The sequence below is a fragment of the Oncorhynchus masou genome, chromosome 3 (genome assembly GCF_036934945.1).
Source record: "Oncorhynchus masou masou isolate Uvic2021 chromosome 3, UVic_Omas_1.1, whole genome shotgun sequence".
Classification (NCBI taxonomy): Eukaryota; Metazoa; Chordata; class Actinopteri; order Salmoniformes; family Salmonidae; genus Oncorhynchus; species Oncorhynchus masou.
The window spans coordinates 12,094,255-12,109,639 of NC_088214.1; the positions used below are offsets into that span (position 1 = coordinate 12,094,255).

The 15,385-nt window shown below is 46.9% G+C and overlaps 1 protein-coding gene across 7 annotated transcripts in view; it reads left to right on the forward strand.

The window, feature by feature from the left end:
* The first annotated feature begins 366 nt into the window (after window positions 1-366).
* Window positions 367-15,385, forward strand: part of LOC135510152 (calmodulin-regulated spectrin-associated protein 2-like) — an 80,175-nt gene continuing 65,156 nt past the window's right edge. For all 7 annotated transcript variants that reach the window (XR_010451077.1, XM_064930974.1, XM_064930935.1 and 4 more), the window contains exons 1-2: window positions 367-1,040; window positions 8,754-9,013. Coding sequence is in view for 6 of the 7 variants with exons in the window: in XM_064930974.1 (XP_064787046.1) it covers window positions 902-1,040; window positions 8,754-9,013 (399 nt within the window). In the remaining variant the exon portion in view is untranslated. The remainder of the gene's footprint in view (window positions 1,041-8,753; window positions 9,014-15,385) is intronic.

Genomic DNA, 15,385 nt, shown 5'->3' on the forward strand with positions numbered 1-15,385 from the left:
TTTTTCTTGGGTGGGGGGCCGGAACATAATTACAAATAATTAGTCATCTGCAAATTGACCGCAAGAAGCCCAAACAGATATGTTTGCTTAAAACAACCATTTCAAACCTTGCTTACATATGTATACCATCACGTATCTATTATGCGTGGGAATACTTGTGAACAGATTTCTTAAAATAAAATCACTTGAAGCTGATTTCCTGGTGTTTTTACAGTCTTTTATGTAAAAGTTTTTTGTTTTGTTCAGAACACTTTTTGGCTATATTTGGCCCCCATTCGGCTCGTGGGCCGCCAGTTGGGGAACCCTGCTCTGTACACTATCTGTGGAATTTCTGAAGGACCGCGCAGGCGCACTAGGGAGATCGCCTTTGAGTCCAGTGCGGCAGGAAAAGCTAGAGGATACGTCGTGGAGATTGAGGGTTCGGAGAGCAAAACAGTTATAATGGAAAAAAAGGACAATTGCTTCCGTTTACTTAACACCATCCTCAAAATATGAATTTAGCGATCCCTGTAAATAGAAGTCGGGTAAATGGGCGAGCAGTTTCGTAGATAGCCTCCAGTAGACTAACGTTTCGTCTATGCTTGAAGATAATGTCAGGCTGAAAATCCCCAAACTCGTCTACTGCAGTTGCCTGGCTGGAATTCCATTCTCCTACTGAAAATATCGGACACATGGAAATAAAAACGGTTAGCTTGTAACCGTGGGAAGGATCCACAACACATCTGGGTGTGAGGAATTCCAGTCGGTCTTCGGTTCGGAAACGCATTCAAAGTTTGAACGTAAAGAGACTTTGCTGCATTGAATTCCTTTTCACGGGATGTCATCTGCCGCGGACAGAATTCCACGAGTTAACTGACCATCTGCCTCTCGGTAACGGAGGCCGAGCGAGCCAGGCGTAAAGATGGGTGATGCGGCACATACCAAGCGGTTGAGACGAACCTTTATCGTACCCTCGATCAAGGCGTTTGATCACTATGATTTCACAAGGGCTAAAATATCCTGTAGCTTCACATGGCTTGTGGCCAAAGCCTTTGGCTCAGGTAGGTGGCGCCTATTGTTGTCTTCTCAATATTGGTGTGGAAATGTGTAACATTTTATGCAAAATGTTGACAAATTGTGTCAGTGTGCACATCATCATAATAGGGCCAATCATGATTGGTAACCGCGATATTTCTGAGGGGCCTATAGAGCATATATATGTGTTAAGAATTTGTTATTCGGCTCCAAGGTCCTTGATGAAACATCATCGAGACTTCACCACGCGCGAATGCGACCATGAAACACGCAAATTAGTCATTTTATTAGTCACATCTGGGCGCTCTAATTGACGTTGTGTCTGAGGGGAGGCACACGTGTGGGATGACTAACTGTTGCTCATTCCAATACCTCTGCCTTTTCTGTTCTCAACATGGCAGGGGGCGTTGTTTACCTACCCTCTCGCATCTGCATGGGTGTCTGTTACATTTGATTGATTAGCTATTGCAGCTGGTTCCTGGTGTTCACAGCAATGGCCCCATGCCCTACAGGTTGTTGGACCATCTGAACAGTATTAGAAAGAGCATTCCATGTGATTTGACCATTGACAATGACACAGTTGTCACTTCACTGGGTGAAGAGGCAGCACTTAAGCTATATTAAAGGCTTTCGATGGGCCTCCAGTGTGGCTGGGGAAAGCCTTGGTCTGCAGACTGTAGCCAGAGCAGCCCTAACTGGCCCAGTGGCTCTGGGGTTGGTTGGAGGGGGACTGACTCCAGCTCTTTAATTCATGTTTTTTACTGGGCTACACGCTAACTACCATCGACTAAGGCAACTGAACATGACTAGAAAGCTCTTCATGTAGTTTCCAGCATGATGTTTGTAAACTAAGCTTTTCTCAAGTGTATAAATTGGTGGAAAACCCTCACTAGAAGCGCATGGCGTTAACTGGGGCGGTAGGGTAGCCTAGTGGTTAGAGCATTGGACTAGTAACCGGAAGGTTGCAAGTTCAAACCCCCGTTCTGCCCCTGAACAGGCAGTTAACCCACCGTTCCTAGGCCGTCATTGAAAATAAGAATTTGTTCTTAACTGACTTGCATAGTGAAAGAAAGGTAAAAAAAACAAACTGCAGGCCTCACCTCATGACTTATTCCTAGAGAATTACACGCTCATAGCATAGCAGGACTGGGCAGATTTGATTTCTTCCTGTCCCTCCCGGTGACACATATTACTGCTCCCTTCCTGCACCAATACAGAGAACTGTGGCCCAATTCATCAGTACAGTCTACACACACAGCTATGTTTGGCCTAGTTACTATGGCTGTGACAGTATTTTGACCCACAAAATGCTGAACATGTGCATGTATGTGTAACCGATGTGAAATGGCGAGCAAGTTAGCAGGGTGTGTGCTAATAGCGGTTCAATCGGTGACGTCACTCGCTCTGAGACCTTGGAGAAGTTGTTCTGATGCTTCGTGGGTGTCAGTTGTTGATGTGTGCAGAGGGTCCCTGGTTTGAGCCCGGCGAGGGGATGGTTTAAAGTTATATTGTTACAATTACACAAAATGTTTTCCTCTTATGACTGATTCCAGAGGCATCTGTGGTTGTTGCTCTCCTGTGTGGCACTGGATCATTGACGAGGTGACTGACTGCTCTCTCTGTGTGTGTGTGTGTGTGTGTGTGTGTGTGTGTGTGTGTGTGTGTGTGTGTGTGTGTGTGCGTGTGTGTGCACAAATGCTTTGCGAGCAGCTGTTCTAGAATGTGCTCTATACAGACAGCCCTCTCCTGTCTCTGTAACATCTGTGGTGTTGGCATTTTGGAGACCCAGTCGGTGACAACATTTGTCTCCATTACATCACAACACAGGGGCCTGCCGGTGGGATCCTTGGGATGTCCCTACCCTGAACGTTAACCGACATTAGTCTCATCTTGTGTGTACTTATTAGCCACAATCAATGTGAGTGACAACAGCTCGGACCGTTTCTATGGTCTGACTACATGGATGTTCGTACTGCATTGGAGAATAAGTAGTCTGACGTTAGTTTACATAGTGAGCAACTGAACAAAAATGTTGCCTTTTGAAAACCACAGCTAAAATACATCTAGTTATTTCTCAACATTGTAGTCCAGTGCTTTGAATCAGACATTGTGAATTGCTGCTATAAGCTACAAGTTTCTAAGAATGCAATAACTGCATAGTAACCGAAAATTAATGTTGCTGACAGCTGTACATGTTTTAATGTTCCCTTGCTGTGCTGTGCTCCAATTGGATGACTTCCTAAGGTCGGCATAGTAAGGGTGGATATTCCAGGTCCCGTGGACTTCCTGTAACACTACTTCCTGTGTACTTCCTGTTTGATTGGTTGTCCTTGACGCGGCAGCTTTTGATGAACTGATGGAAAACTAAATCCTGCTCACTCTGTAAAGGGTGATCTGCACTCCACACTGTTACAAACAAGCCTGCTTTATTGGTCTAATAGAACCTTTTTGATGGCCATATTTATTTATTTAATTTTTAAATTGAACCTTTATTTAACTAGGCAAGTTAGTTAAGAACAACTATGAACTGAGCCCTATAACCCCTGTTTGGTTCTTTATTGCTCCATTTATTTCTAGCAGCACTTGTATGGCTGTTGTTAGCAAGACTGTGTTAACATTGTAAAGCCTAATGTTCCATCCACTTAAAGGTGTGTAGTATTGTTGCTGCTCGAGGAGGCCTAGAGGGAAAAAGTCAGAGAGCTGGCAGTGTGGTGCCATTTTTTCTTCACATTCTTGCACTGGCTCTGTGCACACTCACTGGACTCTACCCACACACACTCACTGGACTCTACCCACACACACTCACTGGACTCTACCCACACACACTCACTGGACTCTACCCACACACACTCACTGGACTCTACCCACACACACAAACTCACTGGACTCTACCCACACACACTCACTGGACTCTACCCACACACACGCACAAACTCACTGGACTCTACCCACACACACACACTCACTGGACTCTACCCACACACACATGCACAAACTCACTAAACTCTACCCACACACACACGCACACACTGGACTCTACCCACACACACACACACAAACTCACTGGACTCTACCCCCCCCCCCCCCCCCACACACACACACACACACACACACACACACATACTATACTGGCACTCCAACATACACACACACTACATGTGCTCACACACAAACACACACACACACACACACACACACACACACACACTCAATACTGGCACTCCAACATACATGCACACTACTTGTGCTCACACACACCAAACACATGCATACTGACGCCACACACACACACAAATTCACATATAGACACACTTTCTCACTCTTCACATACGCTGCTGCTACTCTGTTTATTGCCTATCCTTATTGCCTAGTCACTTCTAGCCCTACCTACATGTACATGTTACCTCAACTACCTCGTAACCCTGCACATTGACTTGATACCGGTACTCCTTGGATATAGCCTCGTTATTGTTATTTTATTGTGTTACTATTTCCCTATTTGCAAATTTGTCTTACTTTTTATCTCTGCGTTGTTGGGAAAGGGCTCGTAAGTAAGCATTTCACGGTAAAGTCTAGACCCGTTGTATTCTGTGCATGTGACAAATAAAATTAGATTTGATTTGAGATCATAGGAGCTTTTGTCTATCCTCTCGGGGTTATGAGGTGGTTTTAAATTGAGGGCAGACAGTTGTTGTTGTGACTAGATGCTGAAGTGGCTAGGTCTGGCTGTTGAGTGGTAAATGCCTGTTGTCTGAAATAGCCCCCTTCATCTCTCTGGGTGGGAACACAGCAAAGATTAGGTTTGCTTCTGACCTCCCCCTCTGAAGAATGGGTATTACTAAGTGGATGTATAGATGTAGGAACTTAATTTGAGCCAGTTTGCCACTGCAGGAAATTAATCCATACTATTGACCATTCTGTTGACCATTCTGTTGACCATACTGTTGACCATACTGTTGACCATACTGTTGACCATACTATTGACCATTTATATAGGTCGTTATCAATAAAACATCACAATATCAATCAATCAAATTGATTTATAAAGCCCTTTTAAGGTGCAGAGCATTGGATTTGGCTGCCTGGGGGCAAGGAGACCCGCAGCTCCACTAAAACTATTTGGTTGTAATATCATCACCTCTTGAAGAGCCTAATCAGAACTACACATTTCAGATTATTCCATGAAAAACAGTTGCTCACATTGAGCTCTATCATCAGAGATCTAGACCTACAGCAAGGAACTGCATGCTTTTCATGATCAGTAAACCTCCATTGATCACCTCAATTCAGATACGTCAGGGTAGCCTCATATCTCTCCATATTGGCCACCATTAATTGGATATTTGAGTGATATAAAATAAAGTGAACTATACCTGACAGGTATGAGTAGTTTAGGTTATTTCCCATCCTTTGTGGGGTCTGCCTGTCATGCAGCAGAAGGGCACATTTGCCAATGTAACATTACTGTTGGCTGATAATGTTTTATTTTTTATTTTTTCCCCCGTTTTCTCCCCAATTTCGTGGTATCCAATTGTTTAGTAGTTACTATCTTGTCTCATCGCTACAACTCCCATACGGGCTCGGGAGAGACGAAGGTTGAAAGTCATGCGTCCTCCGATACACAACCCAACCAAGCCGCACTGCTTCTTAACACAGCCGCACCAATGTGTCGGAGGAAACACCGTGCACCTGGCAACCTTGGTTAGCGCGCACTGCGCCCGGCCCGCCACAGGAGTCGCTGGTGCGCGATGAGACAAGGATATCCCCACCGGCCAAACCCTCCCTAACCCGGAGAGAAATAGTCCTATAATTCCTATAATAACTACAACCTAAAACTTATTACCTGGAAATATTGAAGACTCATGTTAAAAGGAACCACCAGTTTTCATATGTTTTCATGTTCTGAGCAAGGAACTTAAACGTTAGCTTTTTTACATGGCACATATTGCACTTTTACTTTCTTCTCCAACATTTTGTTTTTGCATTATTTAAACCAAATTGAACATGTTTCATTATTTATTTGTCCCATCACCATGCTAATTAATTACTTAAAAATCACACAATGTGATTTTCTGGATTTTTGTTTTCGATTCCGTCTCTCACAGTTGAAGTGTACCTAAGATAAAAATTACAGACCTTTACTTGCTTTGTAAGTAGGAAACACTGCCGATTTTGCAGGTTATCAAATACTTGTTCTCCCCACTGTATACTTCACAAGTGACAGGCTAATATTGACACAGACTATTCTCCATTTAATCTTGTTTTTACATATACTAAATAATGTATCCTTGACATTTATTTTGATTTAGAATGGACCATTATCATGTGCTGGTCTGGAAACGGGGGCAGGGAATAATACATGTCATCTATGCACTTAAATAGCAAATGAGGGACACTTTTCCCCGTGGTTTATGTTCATGCCAGCCAGGTATACAATACTCTATGCTATGCTATACTCCGGTTGTAAAGAGAAGCAATGTGCTTAGTATTAGGAAAGTTGAGAAATAAATGTAGTAAGTAGTGGTCGACCGATTATGAATTTGAAACGCCGATGCCGATTATTGGAGGACCCCAAAAAAAAGCAGAGACCGATTAAACGGCCAATTTTTGTGTGTATGTGTAATAATGACAATCGCAACAATACTGAATGAACAACGAAAACTTTAATTTTAACTTAATATAATACATAAATAAAAATCTATTTAGTCTCAAATAAATAATGAAACATTCAATTTGGTTTGGTTTAAATAATGCAAAAACACAGTGTTGGAGAAGAAAGTAAAAGTGCAATATTGCAGCCACAGGTCCTTTTGGTGCTGCTCTCACATAACCGATAGTCAGCCTGCCACACAGTCTCCTCGTGGATTGTAATGTAATCGACCATAATCAGCATCCAAAAAGGCCAATTACTGATTGTTATGAAAACTTGAAATCGTCCCTGATTAATCGGCTAACCTCTAATATGCCCATAGAAAGCTGAAGGGATCCTTTTTTTTTTTCCAGCAATTGCACAGCCTATAGAAATGTTGCGCAACCTGAGCTCATGGGCTCTCATGAAGTGTTTGATTAGATTTTAGAAAACATTTGCATTGATGTCAGAGTGATTAGAGGGACAATAGAGTGCTGAGTACCAGGCAGTTAGCAAGTTTGGTAGGCTACTAATGACCATCAGCAGCATCAGAGCTTGGAGAAGCCTAATGACCTTGACTAAACGGTCACGTGGACTTTGACTGCCGGTGTGGTGGTCATACGGTCACCGCAACAGACCTAAACATACACACTCACCTGAACTCATACATGCCCAAACTCTGCTCTAAGGTAGGGCTCTGTGGACAGTTTCCTCAGCGTTGTTTCCTGAAAGGACAAAAACAAGCCTAATGACAGGTTTCCACTAGCAACCACTGTCACGGTCACCCCAACAGACCTAAACACATACAGGCACACACACTCAAACTCACACATGCACAAACACACACACACAGGCCAGGAACACCGCCCTTGCCCCATACGCGCCCTTTCAACCCAACTGCCCCTCCGACTCAAAAACACTCACAGGACCCCCTGACTCATCATGTGAGAGAAGAGCAGGAAGTAGTGTAGTCCCTGAGGGCAGACTGCAGTACAGTATGTTGACTTTGTTGAAGAGTAAATCCCATTTAAATCAACAGGATTAATGCACTTACACACCTCACAGAGACTAAGTGGCCCAGGGCTTGGGCCTGTCCTACACACCTCACAGAAGACTTGGGCCTGTCCTAAGAGACTAAGGCCCAGGGCTTGGGCCTGTCCTACACACCTCACAGAGACTAAGTGGCCCAGGGCTTGGGCCTGTCCTACACACCTCACAGAGACTAAGTGGCCCAGGGCTTGGGCCTGTCCTACACACCTCACAGAGACTAAGTGGCCCAGGGTTTGGGCCTGTCCTACACACCTCACAGAGACTAAGTGGCCCAGGGCTTGGGCCTGTCCTACACACCTCACAGAGACTAAGTGGCCCAGGGCTTGGGCCTGTCCTACACACCTCACAGAGACTTTATAAGTGGCCCAGGGCTTGGGCCTGTCCTACACACCTCACAGAGACTTTATAAGTGGCCCAGGGCTTGGGCCTGTCCTACACACCTCACAGAGACTTTATAAGTGGCCCAGGGCTTGGGCCTGTCCTACACACCTCACAGAGACTTTATAAGTGGCCCAGGGCTTGGGCCTGTCCTACACACCTCACAGAGACTAAGTGGCCCACACTCCATCAAGAGACACAGTCCTAGAGGAGCTGACTGTAGTGTCAGTTATTGTGTGACCAAACTAACCTGTTCCTCTCTCCATCTACAGGCACAGTCCCAGAGGAGCTGACTGTAGTGTCAGTTATTGTGTGACCAAACTAACCTGTTCCTCTCTCCATCTACAGACACGGTCCCAGAGGAGCTGACTGTAGTGTCAGTTATTGTGTGACCAAACTAACCTGTTCCTCTCTCCATCTACAGACACGGTCCCAGAGGAGCTGTCAGTTATGTAGCCTACACTCCAAAAGGGTTCTACCTGTAATCAAAAAGGGTTCTTCAAAGGGTTCTCCTATGGGGACAGCCAAGGAACCCTTTTAGGTTTTAGATAGCAACTTTTTTGTAGCTATCCTCACACTAAACCCTCCTCTCCCTCCCTAGATGCGCTCCCAGAGGAGCTGGGGTCTTACTATGTTCATCGTATCCCCAAACTAACCCATCCCTTCCTCTCTCCCTCCAAAGATGCGGTCCCTGAGGAGCTTTCTGACCCCTTCTACAGGGACCAGTACAGCCAGGAGCACCTGAAGCCCCCCGTGGTGTCCCTGCTGCTGTCGGCAGAGCTCTACTGCCGGGCGGGTAGTCTTGTCCTCCGCAGCGATGCCGTCAAACCCCTGCTGGGACACAACACCGTCATCCAGGCCCTGGCACAGAAGGGACTGTACGTCACCGACCAGGACCGACTGGTCACCGAGGGGGACCTGACCAGCACTCCTATATGCATGGTGAGGATGGAGAGCTGTCTGTCATACACACACACCTCCTCTTTCTTTCATCCCCCTTTAATCTCTATTCCTTCTCTCTCTTTCACTCACACACTCATCCTCAGTCTCTTTGTGTGTGTGCTCTAAGGTAAGGTTTGATGATAAGTTGGTTATTTGAATCAGCTTAGTGTTGTAACGGACCGTAGTTGATCTGTGATCCGTACGGATTACCCCCATGGTTCGGCACGCATGTGAACCGCAGATCAATTGCAAAGTTTAACCATCATAGTGTGAAATACAGTTGTACTGCCGCGGTTATAATTCCCTACGTCTCGATAAAGAAGTAGTGAAAAGATAAAGACAAGACAGATGCTGTGTTTTACTCTGAAGCCTGAAGGTTGATTTGATGATTTCTTTTAAAGCAGTTGTGTGTTCTGTTCACGTGAACGGGGCCTGTTGAATCCCAACGAATCAATCCTGGATGCTCGCGTTGCAAAAAGCAAAGAATAAACACAGAGCTGAAGAACTGGAAAAGCCTCCCGCTTCATTGAAGTCTCATGTATGGGAGCATGTATGGGAGCATTTTGGCTTCCCTGTCAAATATGATGTCGGAAGCAGGGTGGTGGACAACACCACTACGGTGTGATGGCATTGTGTCACAAGAAAGCCATATGATCATGATGGAAATACATGGAGCGTGGCCACACATTTAGAGCGTCATCAACCTGGTGTGTCAGTGACGGGAGCCAACTCAGGCAGACAACTTCTCACCGAGACGTTTAAGCCCGTTGCTGCAGAGTCAGACTGGACTAAAGCCATCACCAAATCTATTGGGATGTTTATCGCTGCAGGCATCAGGCCATAGTCTGTTGTGGAAAACAAAGGGTTTAAGACTATGGTGAAAGTGCTTGAGTCACGCTACGAAACCCCCTGGCGCACCCACTTCAGTATGGAGATCGTGGCAGGGATTTATGAACAGGAACATATCAAAATTGTCGATGAATTATCCAAGGCATTATCCAAGGCATTATCCACGGCATTATCCAAGGCATTATCCAAGGCATTTCCCTCACCACAGACGGGTGGACCTCCAAGGTAACAGAAAGCTACGTGACTGTGACTGTTCACTACACCTCAGACGGGTGGACCTCCAGGGTAACAGAAAGCTACGTGACTGTGACTGTTCACTACACCTCAGACGGGTGGACCTTCAGGGTAACAGAAAGCTACGTGACTGTTCACTACACCACAGACGGGTGGACCTCCAGGGTAACAGAAAGCTACGTGACTGTGACTGTTCACTACACCACAGAGGAGTGGACCTCCAGGGTAACAGAAAGCTACGTGACTGTTCACTACACCACAGACGGGTGGACCTCCAGGGTAACAGAAAGCTACGTGACTGTGACTGTTCACTACACCACAGAGGAGTGGACCTCCAGGGTAACAGAAAGCTACGTGACTGTGACTGTTCACTACACCTCAGATGGGTGGACCTCCAGGGTAACGGAAAGCTACGTGACTGTTCACTACACCACAGAGGAGTGGACCTCCAGGGTAACAGAAAGCTACGTGACTGTTCACTACACCACAGACGGGTGGACCTCCAGGGTAACAGAAAGCTACGTGACTGTGACTGCTCACTACACCACAGAGGAGTGGACTTCCAGGGTAACGGAAAGCTACGTGACTGTTCACTACACCACAGACGGGTGGACCTCCAGGGTAACAGAAAGCTACGTGACTGTGACTGTTCACTACACCTCAGACGGGTGGACTTCCAGGGTAACGGAAAGCTACGTGACTGTTCACTACACCACAGACGGGTGGACCTCCAGGGTAACAGAAAGCTACGTGACTGTGACTGTTCACTACACCTCAGACGGGTGGACCTCCAGGGTAACGGAAAGCTATGTGACTGTTCACTACACCTCAGACGGGTGGACCTCCAGGGTAACGGAAAGCTATGTGACTGTTCACTACACCTCAGACGGGTGGACCTCCAGGGTAACAGAAAGCTACGTGACTGTTCACTACACCACAGAGGAGTGGACCTCCAGGGTAACAGAAAGCTACGTGACTGTTCACTACACCACAGACGGGTGGACCTCCAGGGTAACAGAAAGCTACGTGACTGTGACTGTTGACTACACCTCAGACGGGTGGACCTCCAGGGTAACGGAAAGCTATGTGACTGTTCACTACACCTCAGACGGGTGGACCTCTAGGGTAACAGAAAGCTACGTGACTGTTCACTACACCACATAGGAGTGGACCTCCAGGGTAACAGAAAGCTACGTGACTGTGACTGTTCACTACACCACAGACGGGTGGACCTCCAGGGTAACGGAAAACTACGTGACTGTGACTGTTCACTACACCACAGAGGAGTGGACCTCCAGGGTAACGGAAAGCTACGTGACTGTGACTGCTCACTACACCACAGAGGAGTGGACCTCCAGGGTAACGGAAAGCTACGTGATTGTGACTGTTCACTACACCACAGACGGGTGGTCCTCCAAGGTAACGGAAAGCTATGTGACTGTGACTGTTCACTACACCACAGACGGGTGGACCTCCAGGGTAACGGAAAGCTATGTGACTGTGACTGATCACTACACCACAGACGGGTGGACCTCCAGGGTAACGGAAAACTACGTGACTGTTCACTACACCACAGAGGAGTGGACCTCCAGGGTAACAGAAAGCTACGTGACTGTTCACTACACCACAGACGGGTGGACCTCCAGGGTAACAGAAAGCTACGTGACTGTGACTGTTCACTACACCACAGAGGAGTGGACCTCCAGGGTAACAGAAAGCTACGTGACTGTGACTGTTCACTACACCACAGAGGAGTGGACCTCCAGGGTAACAGAAAGCTACGTGACTGTTCACTACACCACAGAGGAGTGGACCTCCAAGGTAACAGAAAGCTACGTGACTGTGACTGTTCACTACACCACAGAGGAGTGGACCTTCAGGGTAACAGAAAGCTACGTGACTGTTCACTACACCACAGAGGAGTGGACCTCCAGGGTAACAGAAAGCTATGTGACTGTGACTGTTGACTACACCACAGAGGAGTGGACCTCCAGGGTAACAGAAAGCTATGTGACTGTGACTGTTCACTACACCACAGAGGAGTGGACCTCCAGGGTAACAGAAAGCTACGTGACTGTGAATGTTCACTACACCACAGAGGAGTGGACCTCCAGGGTAACAGAAAGCTACATGACTGTTCACTACACCACAGAGGAGTGGACCTCCAGGGTAACAGAAAGCTACGTGACTGTGACTGTTCACTACACCACAGAGGAGTGGACCTCCAGGGTAACAGAAAGCTACGTGACTGTTCACTACACCACAGAGGAGTGGACCTCCAGGGTAACAGAAAGCTATGTGACTGTTGACTACACCACAGAGGAGTGGGAGATGTGAAGTCCGGTGCTACAGACACGCCCCCCCTATGAGAGTTGCACAGGCACACATCTGGTGCAGGTACTCTGCTAGGAGCAGTAGCAGAGTGGAAGCTAGAGGCCCAATAGCAATATCCCAATCAACACAGATAATGCCAAGAACCAAGTAAATGCAGTGATAGAGGCTGGACTGGGGCCACAGATAGCTTGCTTTGCACATGTGATTAACATCTCAAAGGGGAATCTCAGGTAACCAGATGGACCTCAGGTAACCAGATGGACCTCAGGTAACCAGATGGACCTCAGGTAACCAGATGGACCTCAGGTAACCAGATGGACCTCAGGTAACCAGATGGACCTCAGGTAACCAGATGGACCTCAGGTAACCAGATGGACCTCAGGTAACCAGATGAACCTCAGGTAACCAGATGGACCTCAGGTAACCAGATGGACCTCAGGTAACCAGATGGACCTCAGGTAACCAGATGGACCTCAGGTAACCAGATGGACCTCAGGTAACCAGATGGACCTCAGGTAACCAGATGAACCTCAGGTAACCAGATGGACCTCAGGTAACCAGATGGACCTCAGGTAACCAGATGGACCTCAGGTAACCAGATGGACCTCAGGTAACCAGATGGACCTCAGGTAACCAGATGGACCTCAGGTAACCAGATGGACCTCAGGTAACCAGATGGACCTCAGGTAACCAGATGGACCTCAGGTAACCAGATGGACCTCAGGTAACCAGATGGACCGCCTCCTTGGGAGGTTCAGGAAGATGGTTTCCTTTTTCCACCGAAGCACAACAGCCGCTCATGTGCTTAAATCCAAGCAAGAAATGTTCCAGCTACCGACCCACAAGCTCATACACCATGTCACAACAACATGAAACTCCACTTATGACATGTTGGAGAGCTATCTTGAGCAGCAGGCAGCTGTACACTCTGCACTGACAGACAAGACCCTGGAAAAACATAAAGACATCGTCAGAGGAGGTCCTCCAGGTGTTCAAACCCCTGAAAATGGTTACAACCCTACTGACCACTGAATCTGTACCTTCTGTGTCCATGATCCTACCTCTGAAAACAAGGATTCTACAATCCATGGCCCTAAGTGAGGAAGACAGCACCATCACTAGAGAGTTCCAGGCTGCCATTAGAGAGGACCTGAAGCCCAGACTGCCTTCATAGATCTACTGCACTGGATCCAAGGTTCAAGTCCCTGTCTCACCTAGACCCTCACCTAGACCCTCACCTAGACCCTCACCTAGACCCTCACCTAGACCCTGCCCTACACCGGAGGGCATACAGTGATCTCACCACTGAGACTGTGGCCACTGAAGAGGTAAAAAAAAGAGTGAATTACTTGTATAATAAATATACTGCAGTCTAATCATAGTCTATGCTATTGCTATTAGAATCATCCATTTCTGATTTGGAATAATGGCTTTTATTAAATGTTGTTGCCACGATTATAGTTCTATGAAATATGAAAATAGATAATTTGTTAGTTTAATAGATCACGTCATTTTTTTCTGCAGGGTCAAGCCACAGAGTCGACTGGAGCAGACTCAGAGGCATCTCCTCCACAAAATCATTTGGCCATGAAGGAGCTTTTCGGGGGGGGGGGCTTTATGAGCAAAGCCTAATGAGCAAGGACACAGGAAAATGTTTGCCAACGCCATCAAAGAGGAGGTGGCATCCTACAAGGCAGCAGGCGGCATTCCACTGGATGGTGATCCACTGGATGGTGTTCCACCTGATGGTGATCCACTGGATGGTGTTCCACTGGATGGTGTTCCACTGGATGGTGATCCACTGGATGGTGTTCCACTGGATGGTGATCCACTGGATGGTGTTCCACCTGATGGTGATCCACTGGCATGGTGATCCACTGGATGGTGTTCCACCTGATGGTGATCCACTGGATGGTGATCCACTGGCATGGTGTTCCACTGGATGGTGATCCACTGGCATGGTGTTCCACTGGATGGTGTTCCACTGGATGGTGATCCACTGGATGGTGTTCCACTGGATGGTGATCCACTGGATGGTGTTCCACCTGATGGTGATCCACTGGCATGGTGATCCACTGGATGGTGTTCCACCTGATGGTGATCCACTGGATGGTGATCCACTGGCATGGTGTTCCACTGGATGGTGATCCACTGGGTGGTGATCCACTGGCATGGTGTTCCACTGGATGGTGATCCACTGGCATGGTGTTCCACTGGATGGTGTTCCACTGGCATGGTGTTCCACTGGATGGTGATCCACTGGCATGGTGTTCCACTGGATGGTGATCCACTGGATGGTGATCCACTGGATGGTGTTCCACTGGATGGTGTTCCACTGGCATGGTGTTCCACTGGATGGTGTTCCACTGGATGGTGTTCCACTGGCATGGTGTTCCACTGGATGGTGATCCACTGGATGGTGTTCCACTGGATGGTGATCCACTGGATGGTGATCCACTGGATGGTGATCCACTGACATGGTGATCTACTGGCGTGGTTGAAAAGCAATGAGAGGTCTCCCCTCTCCCCAGACAATGTAGACATCCTCATCTTTTTGATAAGTTCAGGTCTGCTTTGCTTTCTTTATTTTGTTTGATGATGTGGACACAGGCTATTTTTTAATTCACTATTGTTCAAAGGAAGAAGGTATCATACCTCATATTAATTTAACAATTGAGTATTGAGTATTTTATGTCCAGATTGTATTTAAAGATTGAAAAGTTCCATGCTTTAAGTGTTCTTTAACTAATAAATGGAAGGCAAAGTTATATTCGTCTTCCTTTTTTTTGCTCATCCGAATAATGATCCGATCCGTGACTCAAAACGCGATCCGATCCGGGACTCAAAATGCGATTCGATCCGTGAGTTTTGTGATCCATTGCACCACTAGTAGTGCTGGGGCAAAAACCCAGACCCCTTGGGGTCCCCAGGACTGAGTTGGGGAAACTCTGCTCT